This window comes from Erinaceus europaeus, chromosome 14 (genome assembly GCF_950295315.1).
Source record: "Erinaceus europaeus chromosome 14, mEriEur2.1, whole genome shotgun sequence".
Taxonomy (NCBI): domain Eukaryota; kingdom Metazoa; phylum Chordata; class Mammalia; order Eulipotyphla; family Erinaceidae; genus Erinaceus; species Erinaceus europaeus.
The window spans coordinates 5,815,509-5,833,322 of NC_080175.1; the positions used below are offsets into that span (position 1 = coordinate 5,815,509).

Below are 17,814 nucleotides of genomic sequence, written 5' to 3' on the forward strand. Positions count from 1 at the left end.
CTGCAGGTGTCTGTCTTTTTCTCCCCCTCTCTGTCTTCCCCTCCTCTCTCCATGTCTCTCTGTCCTATCCAATAACAATGACATCAATAACAACAACAATAAGAACTACAACAATAAAACAAGGGCAACAAAAGGGAATAAATAAATATTTAAAAAAAAAAAACAAAAAGAATTGAAACACAAACTTCAGAAAAAAAAAAAAGTATATTATCTAGTGAACCTTTTATCTGTGACCTTGGAAGAACTATGGTTACCACTGGAGGGAGCTGGGGCACAGAATTTTGATGGGAGGGGGGTGATATAAAATTATACCCCTATTATTTTAGAATCTTGTAAATCACTAAATAAAAAACTAAATAAATAAAAACAGACCGAGGGCCATATTTCTACAACAGGCCTCAAGCTGGCCCACTCTTAATTCTAACACAGTTACACGCACACTCACTAGATTGTCAGTGGTACCAACATGTGTCTCCTCTGACTGAAGGGGACAGGAGACATTGCCAACAGGACACCTACAGACTCAGTCTCAATGGACTGGAGCCGCTCTGCTAGAACCAGAAATAACAGTCTGAATCAAATTCCCTGAAGAGAACAGGGCAAACGAGAAAAAAAGGCATGACCATATTAAGAGAAAAAAACATAGCCAAGGAATTTCCACAACAATCAACCAAGTTCTTGAACCAGGGCCAGAAAACACACAAGGGCTCCGGTTCTGAGAGTCTGGGTGGGAAACTGAAACATTTTCACTGGCCAGAAGGCACTGCCCTCTGAAGGCGAAGGTCTCATGTCCCCGTTAGCCTCAGGACAAAGGCAGCAGGCTCCCTGTCCACCGTCTGCAAGTAACTTACTTCATGAAAGATTAATTTCTGCCCTCTAAAAATAGTACAGATCAGTAAAGCAGGGCCTGTGGCGTCCTCAGCAAATGCCAGGGGCAGCCCGCTCTACACTGGAGAACAGAAAGAAGAGAGACCGCAGAGGGTGTGGGGAGGACAGGATCCAAGATGGAAAACCACAGGACAAAAATAAGCAGTCGGGCAGCTCGGAGTGAGGCCACTACATCCCTGGCTCCCCAGTGGCTGTAACAGAGTGAGTGACGAACTCCAGAAGGTGGGAAGCCTTTCCAGCAGAGAGGCCTCGAGTTATCAGATTCTCTCTTGGGTGAACTGGAGGGGCTGAGTCAGTACCTTCTGACTCTCAGGTTGCCTGAGGAGAGCTTGCTGACTTGAGGCTGGGGTGTGAGTCACTCTCTCGAAACAAGTCCTTGGGGAACTGCCTGGACCCTCTTTGCTTAGAGAACTCAGGGTAGGTCCACCACACATCAGGCCAAATTCAAACAGGCCACAGCCTCCTGCGATGGGTGTGTGAAAAGCTTCAGGCCTCTCCACCTCCCAGTGACCCTACTTCTGAACTTCTGGGACATCCTCCTTGTCAGCCCTTCCAGCTCCGGCCAGCTCAGCAGTAAGAAGGACCCTCTGCAAACCATCAGCGTCCCTGGGCCCAGAGGTCTGGCTTTTCAACCACTTCAAACAGGCCTAGAGGTGGTCAGGGGCAGACAGGCCTCAGAGGAGGCAGAAAAACCACCTCACAAGCCTCAGCAGGGCTGTTTGCAAATATTTGCCCAGTTGGTGGCGTCAGAGAAATGCACCCACAGGAAACTGCACCATCTCTGCAGCACTTTGAGTCAGCGGAGGCTCGGAGTCACTGTAGATCAGAGAACAGGCTGCCGCATCTGGGAAGCAGGGAGGAAGCTCCCACACACATCTGAAAACGGGAGATGACTGGAAGCCACCCGCCCCACCATCATCCGCCAGCACTTGGCCTTGCTGGCTTCTGAGCAGAGGCCTCTTGGGTCCTCGCTGGCGGCCAGCAGAAACCAAGTTCAGTCAGCAAATCACTCCAACAACTACAGAGGGCGCTACGGAGACCGGGAGGAGGAAACGGACGGTGCAGTGTGCTGTGGTGTAAAGTTATAAACAAGGCTTTTGGTTTGTTTTTGCCAGACTGACAGAGTAGTGACAGTTCAGAGCTAGACCACTGAAAACCCCCAGGCTTCAAACATTTGCAAGTACAGAAACTAGCAGTCAGCTTCTAGCCATTCAGCATGAGAACTTCGAAAGCCAAGGCCCCACACCTGACAGCTGTACAGGAGAGAAATCTGCCCCTGAGCCAGGGTGGCTGGGGACACACCCCTTCCCGGCTTCCCCTAAAACCCAATTTCAATTGCAAGGTATATAGTCAACACATTTCTGCCCAGCAAATGGCTCTCCCCTTGCTGACAGGCCTCCTTCTGTCTCACCAGCATCTCCCTGTGATTATTTCTCATTTATTCCAATAAACTCTCTAGAACCTTTGCTGCATGCTGCCTTATTCTCTCCCAGATCCCTTCTGCATCACCACCCAGAAGGCGGCCAAATATGTCTTCACACTGTGGTCATCTCTGGGGTTACGTATCACCCTGCAGAGTGACAAGGGGTAGGGGACAAGGATGAGGAAGCCTCTTTAGGCAGTGTGGTCAGGGAAGGGCTGGCTACTGTGGGATTTAATCTGAGACCTGAGAGCTGGGGAGTGGGAAGCCCCAGGGGCAGAGCTAATAGAAATACCCCAGGGATTGTAATCGGCAGATGCAATGTTATTTGGTTTGGATTGGGAGATGCATACAGGAAAGTGGGCCCTATCCAAGGGTTCCAGGACTGGGGGAAGTAGGGACTCTATAGTGAAGATGTGAGGTTCCTGCTGTCTTAGGGTTCAAAAAGACAATCAATAGTTAATATTATCATCACATTATTTGTTAATTGGGTTAACTTTGAAAAGTCCCTTTGTTATGGTTTGCTGGACAGTACCCAGTATCTTGTATATAGCTGTGCTATTGGAAGCTTCTAATCTACTTGGTCTAGGCTTTTGAGAGAGTCCGCATATCAAATACATAGCCTATATATTAAAAAGATTCAGTTTGTCTTTTGAGAAACTTTGAGACATACAATTGATTTCCCCCTCTCATATTAATTAGCTACTGATTTATATGTCTACATTTTGCTAGGAGTGTACATAAACACCATTCCCACCACCAAAGGACTGTGACCCATCCCTCCCGCCCACTCCCACCCCCCACTGGCCCAGGAAGCTACATGCCTACCCCTCACCACTGGGTTTTTACTTTGGTGCCCTACTTACAATTTGATCAGGTCCTGCTTTTAGTTTCCCTTTCAGATATTCTTAGTCAGCTTCCTCAACATGCTTTACCTCAGAATGTATCCAGAGACTTCACGTGTGGAATGACAACCCTTCAGCTTCATTACTCGGGTGAGACCTTTCCTTTAATAGTACACTCTAATTTCATCTCAGGTAGTTCACTTTCTAACAAAGTCCCATAACCTAGATATACACCAGTTTCTGTGAGAGCTTATGTGCACACGTATCATAAACTACTGCAAAATATATACCTGAAAGCAGGACTACACTAGAGTTTGCAGTGAGTACCTCCCTAACACTTCCTCTCCACTATTCCAAGCTTGGGATCCATGATTGCTCAACAAATTGTTTGGCTTCATATGTTAACTCTCTTTTCAATCACCAGGTTCCAGATGCCACCAGGATGCTGGCTAGGCTTCCCTGGATTGAAGACCCCACCAATGTGTCCTGGAGCTCAGCTTCCCCAGAGTCACACCCTACTAGGGAAAGAGAGAGGCAGACTGGGGGTATGGACCGACCAGTCAACGCCCATGTTCAGCGGGGAAGCAATTACAGAAGCCAGACCTTCTACCTTCTCCAACCCTCAACGACCCTGGGTCCATGCTCCCAGAGGGATAGAGAATGGGAAAGCTCATGGGAGGGGGTGGGTTATGGGGATTGGGTGTTGGGAATTGTGTGGAGTTGTACCCCTCCTACCTTATGCTTTTGTTCACTAATCCTTTCTTAAATAAAAAATTAAAAAAAAAAAAAAAAAAGAAATACCCCAGGGAACAGCCTGACTTGTGCCAGACAGAGGAGGAAAGAGGCTGAGGCCAGGGAGGGAAGAGGATCCCCAGAAGGCTAAGCCTTTGAGGTCCTGATAAGGGAGTTAAGATCCCTTTGTAAAAGCTGAGGAAAATGTAGAGAAGTTTTGTTTTTTAATTTTTATTTATAAAAAGGAAACACTGACAAAAACCATAGGATAAGAGGGGTACAACCCCACACAATTCCCACCACCAGATCTCTGTATCCCATCCCCTCCCTTGACAGCTTTCCTATTCTTTATCCCTCTGGGAGTATGGACCCAGGGTCATGATGGGGTGCTGGAGAGTTTTTATATATACCGTAGACAGGACACGGTCTGAAGCTTGCAATCATCAAGATGTTTCCTCATCAACACAGCTGGAAAAACAGCTGGAGCAAGGTACTTTCCCTTCTTCAGTAAGCCCAGTATTTCTGCCTTGCACTGAAGCCTAAAAAAAACTAAACAGCCCCCTTTCCTTTCCTCCCCCTGCCTTCCCCTTCTCTTTTCCCCTTCCCTCCTCCTCCCTTCCCCCCTCCTTCTCTCCTCTCTCTCTCTCTCTCCTATTCAAGAATAACAGCATGAATGAAATTTTGCCCTCAGATGGCAATTTCAAATGATCTGCAAAGAAGGCCGGTGTCCCGTTTGGAAAGAGTTTGTGTCTGAAGCTGAGCTAGTTTGCCGTCAAAGCTGCTTTCTATTAAAAATGTTTGCATGTGTGCTGGGGACTTCCTGTAGCCGGCATTCGCTCACCAGGCAGATGCTGGCCCCAGGCGGTGTCTTGGGCCTCAGGAGAAAGAAGGGCTGGAAGTCCTAGGACAGTCACCCACACCCACAGAGGGATGCCTGTGGGCGCGGACAGGCCCTCTGGGGGACGCACCCCCTGCAGCTGGGTGCCTGTGGGCAGCAGACTAGGCAAAAGATGACTGCAGCTCTGCTCTGCTCTGCTCTGCCAAGAGGGGCGGGGGGTTCTTCCAAGACCTCTCCCTGACTCAAACTCAGCAGGGAAATGAGCGCACATGTGTCTGCTCAGCAGTGAGAAGCAAAACCAGAGTTCTCTGGTCAAAAGCCCAGAAATGTCTCTTGGCAGCTTCTAGATGGGGCGGGGGGGGGGGGGGGGGGGCGGGGATTTCTGGAGGTGGGAGGAGAGGAGAGCTCCAAGAACAGAAGATGTGTGTGACCCCGAGAGACAAGAACTCAGTGCCAGGAGGTGCCAGCAGCAAGGGCTCCCCAGCAAGGACACCCATGGGGTTTTTGTGGGTGCTCTCCAGTCACTTGATCTCACGGGTCCTGGGCCCACCTTTGGTAACTTGAGGGCAGGGAGAGGGTGTCAGGATGATCCCACCCAGACTGTCCAGTGGAGAGAAGACCCCAATGGGCAGGCTGGCTGCCACTCCCAGAAGAGAGGCTAGATGACGGGGGGGGGGGGCATGATAATAGCTGGCCAAAGTGATTCCCACCTCCCAGTGGAGAGGACATGGAGCTCAGGAAGGAGAACAGCTGTTTAAGCACCGGAGAGCTTGGCCTGGAATCACACTGAGAGGGGCAGGAAACAGGCGCAGAGTACGAGCCACCAACTCAGCCACCCAGCCCGGGTGAGTGTGAATAGTGAGCAGACACCAGACACCAGCAACTTTGGGTTGTTGGGATAAGGATGCTGGGGAGTTGGGCCAAAAGACCCTAGAGCAAGAAGTATTTGAAAGTGCTGTCCCTTCCCTTCCTTCATCTCTCCCTCTCTCTTTCTGTCTATTTTTTTTTTTTTAAGATTCATGGCTTTGGGAGGCAGGTGGGGGCATACCTGGTTAAGTACACGTGTTACCATGCACAAGGACCCAGGTTCAAGCCCTTGGTCCCCACCCACAGAGAGGAAGCTTCAGAAGTGGCGAAGCAGTGCTGCAGGTGTCCGCCTGTCTTCCCATCCCCGTCCCCTTTAGATCTCTCTGTCCTACCAAATAAAATAGAGTTTAAAACCAAAAATAAGATTCATGTATTTATTTTACAGAGGAGAGAGAGAGAGAAGTGCTCTGACATGCATGGTGCTGAAGGCCTTATGTGTTCAAGTCCTGCACTTTCCCCACCCAAGCCACATCCCAGGCTGCTAAGATCATTCTCAGTCCTAAGCCTGACTTCTACTGATTCTGTCCTGCCTCCTTAGGGTGTTCTGTAGCTCCTGGGGGTGCCATGGTGTACCCCAAACTCCCGCCCCATCCCTTGCCTGCATTTCTGTTAAATGGAGCGCTGAGGTGAGGGAGAGAGAGAGGGTCCTTCCAGGCTGAGCCTCATTGGCAGCCAGTCCTGCCAGCCTCCGAAATCACCAGTCATCCAGCCACAGGAACCCAAGGGAAAGAGCCGGAGTGGGTGTTTCCGTTCTCCCCACCGTCAAGAACTCTCAGCAAACAAAGGAGCAAGATGAGCCAGGGGGAACCAGGCTCGAGGGGTAATCCCCTCTCATTTCCCATTCCATCTTGCAAAGCCACAGTGGTTCCAACTTGACACTCTCCTGTCTGGAAGCTCATCTCAAATCCCAGGCGCCTGACTTGCACGGTGCTGAAGGCCTTCTGCGTGTGAGAGCCAAGCCAGAGGAGCCCCACAAAGCAGGTCTGCTGTGATCTCTGACATCTGCCCAGACCTGCCCGGATGACACAAGATGATATGGACTCCACCTAGGCTCCACCGGGGCCAACAGCCAAGGCCCTGGCTGGCGCCCACACGCTGTGCTATTCTGGCCGCTTCCTTCCGGTGAGACGGCCACATCCTGGACACCTTCTGAGCAGCAGCTCCTGGGCAGGAGGCTCCAGCCTTCCTGCGGGCTATTTCGAGTCAAGCCCTACCATCTCCACCCTCCTCCAGGCAGGGCCATGGGCATGATGAGGCTGGTCTGCCTAGGAGAGGACAGTTTTGCCCCAGCCCCAGTCCAACACTGAGACCTCCAGAAGGTCACACAATTCTCTGGGCCAGTTCCTTCTTCTCCTCCTTCTTTTCCTTCTCTTTCTCCTTCTTTTTCCTCTTCTTCTCTTCCTCCACCTTCTTCTTCTAATTTTTTTAAAGACTTTATTTATTTAGTAGTGAGCAAGATAGGAGGAGAGAGAGAAAGAACCAGATATCACTCTGGTACATGTGCTGCTGAGGATTGAACTCAAGACCTCATGCTTGAGAGTCCAATACTTTATCAACTACGCCACTTCCTGGGTTACTTTTTTTTTTTTTTAAGGACAGAAATGAAGAAAGGAGACAGAGGGGGAGAGAAAGATAAGACACCTGCAGACCTGCTTCACCACCTGTGAAGCGACTCCCCTGCAGGTGGGGAGCCGGGGGCTCGAACCGGGATCCTCACACCAGTCCTTGCGCTTCACTCCACATGTGCTTAACCCGCTGCACTATCGCCTGACTCCCTTCTTCTTTTAATTTTTATTTATAAAGTGGAAATATTGACAAGACTATAAGATAAGAGGGGTACAATTCCACATAGCTTCCACTCCCAGAACTCTGTACCCAATCCTCTCCCTTAATAACTTCCCTATTCTTTATCCCTCTGGGAGTATGGACTCAGAGTCATTATGGGGTGCAGAAGGTGGAAGGTCTGGCTTCTGTAATGGCTTCCCCGCTGGACATGGGCATTGACAGGTCGATCCATACCCCCAGCCTGTCTCTCTCTTTCGCTTTGGGGAGGCAAAGCCTATTCCTTCTTCTCCTTCTCCTTCTCCTCCTTCTCTTCCTTCTTCTTCCTCCTCCTCCTTCTGGGGGTTCGCACATTTCACCCCCAACCAACTTTTTGTTTTTCATTCTTTTTATTTCAGGTGGAGAGAGATGGAAAATGGCGCCACAGCACCTGAATCCCCACCCCCACCCCCGGGTCCTAGCATCCCCATGTGACCCGGAGCTGGAGCCCAGGTCACGTGCACAGAAAGACATGCCCGTTGCAATGAGCTCGCAGCCCCCATTCCCCCTCCTACAGCGAGGCAGTACAGCTCCCCTAGAGATTCAGGGAGAGTCAGTTACAAGGAAGGTGGAGCCTGACCAGCACAAGCATTTACCAAGGAGAAGTCATTGTGGTTCCATTGTGAGCCACAAACACGTCCTGAAAGAGGTGGGGTTGCTAGAAATCCCACGTGACCTAGTGGAAACAGCGGGAAACTCACAGGCGCCGGGCACAGAGCCCGAGCCCGCACACCCCGCACCACAGACAAAAACAGCCTGTGGGCGCCACACCACCTGGCCTGGCAGCCACATCCAGGTGAGGCTGTGCAGACGGCTGGGGAGGTCGTTCACCCCACCTGGCTCTCTGGCCACGGCACCCCCCTCCCCTGCCCCAGGACGGCAGCACAACTCCATCCATTCCTGCTTCTTCCTTGCAAACCAAGTCTGGGAAATCACAAAGTCGCAAAGAAACCTGCAAATGCAACCTGCAGGCCAGAGGATGGTACACCCCGCAGACTGGACCAGTTACCCGGTGAGAGGCCCTGGGTTCAAGGCCCCATCCCTGCCTGCAGGAGGGAAGCAGCGCTGCAGTATCTCTCCCCCTCCATCCTCATTTCTTCCTCCCTGTTTCTGTCTTTGTCAGAAACAGAAAAGAAAAAGAGAGAGAGAGACAAGAGAAGAGGGGAGGGGGCTATGTGTGGCACACCTGGTTAAGTGCACATGTTGCTATGCACAAGGATCCAAGTTCAAACCCTTGGCCCCCACCTGCAACAGTGAAGCAGTACTGTCTCTCTCCCACTTCCCTCTCCATTTCTATCAAATTAAATAAAAGTTGTTTTTAAAGGAAAGAAAAAAAAAACAGAAGAGAAAGAATGCTGTGAACAGTGGAGTCATCATGCAGACACTGAGCCCCAGCTGTAGTCCTGGTGGCAAAAATAAATAAATAAATGTTTTTTAAAATTTATTTATTCCCTTTTGTTGCCCTTGTTGTAGTTATTGATGTCGTCATTGTTGGATAGGACAGAGAGAAATGGAGAGAGGAGGGGAAGACAGAGAGGGGGAGAGAAAGACAGACACCTGCAGACCTACTTCACAGCTTGTGAATCAACTCCCCTGCAGGTGGGGAGCCGGGACCTAAACTGGGATCCTTATGCCTGTCCTTGCGTTTGCGCCACTTGTGCTTAACCTGCTGAGCTACCAACCGACTACCTAAATGTATTTTTAAATGCAATCTCACACACAAGGCTCTGTGATCCACACTGGAACTAGGCAGCATCAGCACATGGGAACCTGGGGTCTAACAGGACCTAGGTTTCATTTCAGCTGTGAAGACTTTGCTAAATCAATCAACAGAGCCAAAGTGACTGCAGAGAGACTCTGTTCACGGAAAGTAAGTCATTTCCAAATGCAGTGTTTCCAGCACTGAGCTCACTATGGCTCCATCTTCGCCAGAACAAATACCAATCAGAAATTCTATACTCAGAGGGTGGAAAGTAAACTCTCGACAGAAGAGTCCTGTGCACATCTGCACACTAAAAGCTCGGAGAAGTTCTGCAGAGAAGAAATCCATTAGCGTGGTGTTCTTTCATGATTTCTCAAACTGTTTTTAAAACACATTTACATCCCTGCTGAACTCCAGTGTGGAAGAGTTGGTTTTAAAGCTGCTGTGTACATGTGAATTGAAATTCCAGTAAATTATCTTTCTGATATTTTTGTTTATTTATATTATTGGATAGAGACAGAGAGAAGTTGAGAGGGGAGGGGGAGATAGAAAAGGAAAGAGACAGAGAGACACCTGCAGCCCAGCTTCAACACTCATGAATCTTTCCCCAGACAAGTGGGGATCATGGGCTTGAACCCAGGTCCTTTGCAGGTAATATGTGAGCACCACCACCGGGCCCCATAGATACTCTACAGAAGAAAAAGTGTTGGTGAACTGAACCAAAGTAAAGGACTCTGGGGGCATGGGGGGCTTTTAGGTCCTGATGGCAGAGGAGGACCTAGGCTGGGGGAGGGGTGAGTGTAAACTGAGAAATGTTACACATGTATCAACAACTGAATTCACTCTAAATCATCAATACTCCCCAATTAAGGAAAAAAGAAAGAAAGAAAGAGAGAGAGAGAGAGAGAGGGTGAGAGAAAGAGAGAGAGAGAGAGAGAGAGGGTGAGAGAAAGAGAGAGAGAGAGAGGGTGAGAGAGAAAGGAAGGAAGGAAGAGAAAGGAAAGGAAGGAAGATAGATAGATAGATGGATGGATAGATAGATGAATAGATAGATAAATAGGTAGATAGGTAGGTAGGTAGATAGATAGATAGATAAGAAGATAGATAGATAGATAGATAGTAGGTAGGTAGATAGATAGGAAGATAGATAAATAGATAGTAGATAGATAGGAAGATAGATAGATAGATAAACAGATAGATAGATAGGAAGATAGATATATAGATAGATAGATAGGTAGATAGATATGTAGATAGATAGATGATAGATAGGTAGATAGGTAGATAGATAGATAGATAGATAGATGATAGATAGATGATAGGTAGATAGATAGATGATAGATAGGTAGATAGATAGATAGACAGATAGATGATAGATAGATAGATAATAGATAGATAGATAGATGATAGATAGATAGATAGATGATAGGTAGATAGATAGATAGATAGATAGATAGATAGATAGATGATAGATAGACAGGTAGATAGATGACAGATAGATAGATAGATAGACAGATGATAGATAGATAGATAGATAATAGATAGATAGATAGATAGATAGATAGATAGATAGATAGATAGATCTGAGCGCAAGAACAGCTCTATGTTGGCACACCAGATTTTCATGCCCAAAGTCTCCAAAGCCCCAGGTTTAATATGCAGGGCTATTATAAGCCAGCTGAGCAGTGCTCTGGCTCCATCTCTGTCTCTCTCAAGTGGAATAAACCAATCTTAAAAATTAAAAGTAAGGGTGGGGGAGCTAGCATAATAGTTATGCAAAGAGATTCTCATGCCTGAGGCTCCAAAGTTCCAGATTCAATCCCCTGCAACACCACAAACCAGAGCTGAGCAGTGCCTTGGTAATGAATAAATTAATTTATAAAAATTAAAAAGCAAAGCTCAGTAACAACAGTTGTTTCAGGACCAGCAAAGGAGACTGAGCTTCCACTGCTCACCCACCTACAGGGGGAAAGCTTTGCGAGTGGTAAAGCAGTATTGCAGGTGTCTCTCTGTCTCTCTCCCTATCACTCCTCTCGATTTCTGGCTCTCTCTAACCAATCAATAAATAAAGCTGGGGGTCAGGTGGGTGGCGCAGCAGGTTAAGTGCACAAAACACAAGGGTTGGCGTAAGGATCCTGGTTCGAGCCCCTGGCAGGGGAGTCGCTTCACAGGCAGTGAAGCAGGTCTGCAGGTGTCTGTCTTTCTCTCCCCATCTCTGTCTTCCCCTCCTCTCTCCATTTCTCTCTGTCCTATCCAACAACAAATGGCATCAACAACAACAATAATAACTACAACAAGGCTACAACAACAAGGGCAGCAAAAGGGGGGAAAATGGCCTCCAAGAGCAATGGATTCATGGTGCAGGTACTAAGCCCCAGCAATAACCCTGGAGGCAAATAAAATAAAATAAAATAAAATAAAGCTAATAAGAAATTTTAAAAAATAAATAAATAAAAGACAAAGAAGAGAAGGCAGGACCATAGATAGATCAATAGACAGACAGACAGACATAGATACATAGTTACATTCAGCCCATATGTGTGACATTGGGGGAACCATTGCAGTTTCCAATGGAGGGGACGGGGACCCAGAGCTCTGGTGGTGGGAACGGTGTGGAATTACACACCTGCTGTCTTGTTATCATTTTGTAAATCTATATTAAATCATTAATACATTTTTTAAAAAACAAATAAATGGCCACCAGGAGTGGTGGATATGTAGGGCTGACCCTAAGCCCTAGTAGTAACACCAGTGGCAGGAACAATGGCAATTTAAAAATAAATAAACAAGCAAGAAGCGTGATGCTACACCAAACAGGCTCTCTGTGGCCCTGCTTCTCCATGCGGGACCCTGTCCTCTACACCTGCGATCACCCAGCCCGAGAGATAAAAGTCCTGACTTCTCTGTTGCCCGGGGAGAAGGCTTCTCTTTCTGCCATGAGCTTGCTCCTCCTATTGTGTGATCTACAATGTTCTCTTACCCATTTGAAAGTGTCGTACAAGCAAGGACCCCAGGGTCCAAAAACCTCTGGAACAAACTCCAGGTACTCTGAGTGTTTCCTGGCCTCCCCCCCCCCCCGCCAGGGTCCTCCCAGGAATGGGGTTCTGCCAGCGGGGGGCGGGGGAGAACGGGTGACGACGCCTACCTGGTGGTCGATTTTGATAAGCGCGATGTCTGCCTTCTCATCCACATCCTTGATCTTGGCTTCATAGGTGGCGCCGTTCTTCAACTCGACTTTGACTCTGTGCTTGTTGGTCACTACATGGGCATTGGTCACAATCAGTCCATCTTCGGACACGATGAATCCAGACCCACTGGCCACCGGCACCTCCCTCTTAGTAAAAGGAAGCCTGGAACACAAAGGAAGGTCCAGTTCAGCCTGAGTCAGCTCTTCCAAGAAAACAGTGCTGAACAGAGGCTGAGGGCACATGCACAGGACGACGCTAGCTTCTACAGTGGGTTCGTTTAATTTTAAAAGTGGAATGGGGGGTCAGGCGGTAGCACAGCAGGTTAAGCACACGTGGTGCCAAGCACAAGGACCAGCATAAGGATCCCGGTTCGAGCCCCTGGCTCCCCACCTGCAGGGGAGTCACTTCACAAGTGGTGAAGCAGGTCTGCAGGTGTCTGTCTTTCTCTCCCCATCTCTGTCTTCCCCTCCTCTCTCCATTTCTCTCTGTCCTATCCAACAACAAACGACATCAACAATAACAATAATAACCACAACAAGGCTACAACAACAAGGGCAACAAAAGGGGGGAAAATGGCCTCCAAGAGCAATGGATTCATGGTGCAGGCACCGAGCCCCAGCAATAACCCTGGAGGCAAAAAAAAAAAAGTGGAACTGGGGCTGGGGTGGTGGTGCACCCAGTTAAGTGCACATAGCATCACCAACGTGCAAGGACCCTCACAAGGATCCTGGTTCAGGTCCCCAGCTCCCCACATGCAGGGGGGAAGCTTCACAAGTGGTGAAGCAGGTCTGCAGGCATCTCTCTTTCTCTCTCCCTCTCTATCTCCTGCCCCCTCAATTTCTCTCTGTCACATCCAATAAAAGGGAAAAAATGACCACCAGGAGCAGTAGATCTGCAGTGCCGGTACTGAGCTCCATTGATAACTCTGGGGGCAAAAAAAGGGAATATGTGCTGGAATTCTGAAAATCCCAGCAATCCGGGGGATAATGCTGAGGTAGAGGCCAACACAAGGCTGTAGCAGTGTAAGTGTGAGGCCCTGAGTCTGACCCCCAACAGTCCACGTGCCAGACCGATGCCCTGCTTTCGTTTGCTCTTTCCCATTGCGTGTGTCACAATGATGCTCTAGTGTTCTCCCCCCCACCCTCACCCCCCGCTCCTTCTCCTAAGAAATTAAATAAGGGGTCGGGTGGTGGCGCACTTAGTTGAGTGCACATGTTACAATGTGCAAGGACCCAGGTTCAAAGCCCCTGGTCCCCACCTGCAGGGGGGAAAGCTTTGCGAGTGGTGAAGCAGTGTTGCAGGTGTCTCTCTCTACCTCCCCCTTCTCTCTTGATTTCTGGCTGTCTCTATCCAATAAATAAATAAAGATAATTAAAGAAATTAAATAAATCTTTAAAAAAACAAACATCTTTTCTGATGAAAGAAAAAAATTCCAGGGCAGGGGCAGATAGCATAATGGTTATGCAAACAGACTGTCGTGCCTAAGGCTCCAAAGTCCCAGGTTCAATCCCCTGCACCACCATAAGCCAGAGCTGATTAGTGCTCGGGTGAAAAAAAAAGAAAGAAAGAAAGAAAATTCCAGTTAGAGAATATTTTTAGGAAGTTGTTTCAAAGCCAGAAGATCTTAAAACATCTCCATGAGAGTTCCTGTGGGTCTCTCAAGTGGAGAAGCAGAGGCTTGTGGGCGTGAGGCCATGGGTTTGATCTCTAGCACTGCCTATGTCTGAGTAGTGTTCTGCTGTCTTTTCTCTCTCTCTTTCTAGCAGTAAATAAAGCTTCAAGTAAACAGTCTAATGGGTCGACCCTTATGACAGAAATGCTGGGCTTCTGGTCAGCAGATACTTGGTGGCACTCAGTGTCCCCCAGAACAGAAGCAAGCAAACAACTCTGATGGTTGTCTTCGGGAGGTGGGAGGGTGGGGACACAGAGCTCTGCTGGTGGCTGTGGTGTGGAACTTGACCGTGTCATCTTACAATCTTATAACCTATTATTCATCACACATAAAAAAAAATAAAATAAGAGGAGTTGAGCGGTAGCGCAGCGGGTTAAATGCATGTGGCGCAAAGCTCAAGGACCGGTGGAAGGATCCCGGTTCGAGCCCCCGGCTCCCCATCTGCAGGGGAGTCACTTCACAGGCAGTGAAGCAGGTCTGCAGGTGTCTGTCTTTCTCTCCCCCTCTCTGTCTTCCCCTCCTCTCTCCATTTCTCTCTGTCCTATCCAACAACGACATAAGTAACAACAACAATAATAACTACAACAATAAAACAACAAGGGCAATAAAAGGGAATAAATAAATATAAAAGAATTTTTTAAATAAATTAAAAAAAGATAAAATGTCTCCGAACAGCTCCTGTTTGCTTTGCTAGGGGACAGGATTTAGTGGTGGACGAGTCCTGAGTTGTGGGGAGGGGAAAAGGGAAACCCTTTTTACTTGCGAAACAATTCGATGTGAACCACAGCGGGCGCAATCTTCTCTACCACGTCGGCGATGAAGTTGTATCTGTGGCGAAGACTGTTGGGGTCGTCCTGTCCTGAGAACAGAAGAGCAGACAAGACACTTCAAGAGAGGCGCGGGAGGTAGCCTAACATTCCAGAGCACAGGACTTGCACCCTTGAGCTCCCCCCAGGTTCAATCTACAAGACCAGCTCCAACCAGAACTAGTGGAATTCCAGTGTCTGTCTCACACAGAACTGTGTCTGAATCTCAAATACGTATATTTCAAGAGACCATGCTACAAAGAGTTATGGTCACCAGAGAAGGCTCTGGGTTGGGGTGGGGTGGGGTGGGGTGGGGGGGGTGGGGTGGGAGGTGGCGCGGCTGGGAGGAGGTTAAAATACGCACTTTAGAAGGCTCTGCAGTCTTGTAAGGACTGGGGAGAGGGCAGGAATGGGGGCTGAGGTGAGCAGGATCCTGGACCTGTCTCCATCGCAAACCTCCTTCCTGCCCTTGAAGAGACACCCACTCGTCTATCAAGCCTGACCTTTCTCTCCACACTCTGTGAGGATGCTGTGCCGGAAGGAAGTGCGAGCAAATGCCTGGACCTCCTGTCAGCTTTTTCAAAGCACTGGTGGCTCGAGGATCAAGAGGACAGTGACCTTCAAGTGTCCCTTCCCCCATCTGCCCCAGCATCACAGAAAAGCAGGCCTCCTCCCCACACTGTTGCCCTGGTGGGCAGGGCTGTACATCTGATGAAGAGCTCACTGGACAGCACAGATCGAAGACACTTCTGAGAAAGCGTGAGAGCAGAGGCTCCGACCCTGCCTTGCCCACCAATCCCACAAAGGGGCACAGAAATTCCCAGGCAGTTTCCCACCACACCTCACTATTCATTCCACCACCCACCTCCTGGGACACCCCGGCCCAAAGGGCGCCCGATGCCTTGATACCGCTGGGAAGAAAGAAATCAAATGACTCCCGTTCTCTATAGAAGACATGCACCCTGTAATCAGTGAGCCCCACCCAAGGGGGCATTTCCAGAGCTCCAGGTGGAGGAAGTCATCACACGGCAGAGAGAAACCACTGCCCACCCGGGAGACGCTCCCCCACAGCGCCAGGCTCAGAAATGAGCCATGGAGACTCAGGGTCCCCGGGCTCCCATTTTCACGGGCACAGCTGATGTCAGAGGCAGTGTGGCCCCCAAAATACAACCTGAGCCTGGTGACTCTAGCTTCAGGCCAGGAGACCTGTGGGACGCGCCTCGCCCTCACAGAAGACTGCTGGAGCAGGCCTGCGGATTCTGGGGGGGGTTCTGGGGTCCCGAGCTGGTCCGCAGAGCGCACCCCGGCCTCGGTGCCTCCACCCTCAGGCTGCCCCAAGCCTGCCCGGCAGTCAAGGCAAGGAGCGCGGGGCCTGTGTTCGGTGGCACTTGGCGCCCGGTGCCCACCGGCTGTCAGCACTGTACAGGAAGGTGGGACCAGCCCTCTTCCTGCATCACATCGTTTTCTGAGGAGCAGAAAAGAGCTGCACCCGCTAGGCGAGAGGAAGTAAAAGTCAAGGCCGCATCATCTCGCGACTTGGCTTTCACGACCTGCGTGTTCAACCTGGGTGGACCAAGAGGCATCCAGTCACCGTCGCTCCCCTCACAGATCACGTGGCAGGGCTCCAGAAAAGCAAGCCCCAATTTTTAAAAAGAATTCTGGCCGGGGCCAGGCAGTGGCGCACACATTACGGTGCATAAGGATCCCGGGTTCGAGCCCCCGGCTCCCCACCTGCAGGGGAGTCGCTTCCCAGGCGGTGAAGCAGGTCTGCAGGTGTCTGTCTTTCTCTCCCCCTCTCTGTCTTCCCCTCCTCTCTCCATCTCTCTCTGTCCTATCCCACAATGTCAACAACAACAACAATAACAACCACAATTAAAAAAAAAGAATAAAAAAAGTTTTTTTAAAGAAAGAAAATGAGGGCAGGACCATAGGGGGGAAAATGGGGGGAAAGACAGACAGACAGTGATTTATCTCAGACACATCAGCGCACACACACAAGCCTTCAAAGACTCATAAGCAGATCCATACACACAATTCCACACAGACGCACACCCGCAGACACACCATGCCACACACCAACTCCAGGGCACCCCCCTACACACAAATGCTGATCACTCACTCACTCACTCACTCACTCACTCACTCACTCACTCACCAACACACAGCCCTTCCATGGACATTCACAGGCACGCACACAGCATACCTTCCAGGCAAAAGCTGCCATCACCAGCCAGCACGAGGTTGTCACTGAAACTGGGACAAGTTCAAGTCCCCTGGCTCCTGTTGCAAATCCACGGCGGCCACACACACCCCCAACCACTCCCAGCCCCCAGGCATCTGAAAAGCCTGCTTTCTGGTCCCTGTCTCAGCTGCAGGTCCCCACCAAGGGTCTCTAGGACCCATCTCCCTGGGCACATGGTCCTCTCAGGACCAATCTGCTTCCCCCCACGTTATCGCTCATGGAAGTGAGATGTCCTCTGTAGACGTGTCCCTCTCTATCCTCACCTGCTGGCTCTGAGCTGAGGGCTCTGTTTCTGGTGGGGACCTGCCTTCTTTCCACACAGCGAGATTTTTTTTTCCCCCTCTTGTTGCCTTTTTCTTTTTTCACTGTTGTTGTAGTTATTATTGTTGTTATTGATGTTGTCGTTGTTGGATGGGACGAGAGAAATGGAGAGAAGAGGGGAAGACAGAGAGGGGGAGAAAAAGACAGACACTTGCAGACCTGCTTCACCGCCTGTGAAGCGACTCCCCTGCAGGTGGGGAGCCGGGGCTTGAACCTGGATCCTACGCTGGTCCTTGTGCTTTGCGCCACGTGTGCTTAACCCGCTGCGCTACCGCCCGACTCCCACAGCGAGATTTTCTAAGGTGCTGAGAAGCAGCAGCGCTAACCAGACAAACTCCCAGGAGCATCATTGCTTTACTTTTGTTTTCCAAACCCTTTCTTGTATCACCTTTTTTATTTTGGTCTTAATATTTTTTTAGTTTAATTATTTATTATTGAATAGACACAGAGAAAAATCGAGACAGGAGGGGAGATA

At 49.5% G+C, this 17,814-nt stretch overlaps 1 protein-coding gene across 1 annotated transcript in view; it reads right to left on the minus strand.

Moving 5' to 3' along the window:
• The window catches only part of HTRA1 (HtrA serine peptidase 1), a 78,955-nt gene that overhangs the window by 27,278 nt on the left and 33,863 nt on the right, over window positions 1-17,814 (minus strand). The window contains exons 2-3 of the mRNA XM_060171135.1: window positions 14,730-14,829; window positions 12,256-12,460 (exon numbers count right to left, since the gene is read on the minus strand). Coding sequence (XP_060027118.1) covers window positions 12,256-12,460; window positions 14,730-14,829 — 305 coding nt within the window. The remainder of the gene's footprint in view (window positions 1-12,255; window positions 12,461-14,729; window positions 14,830-17,814) is intronic.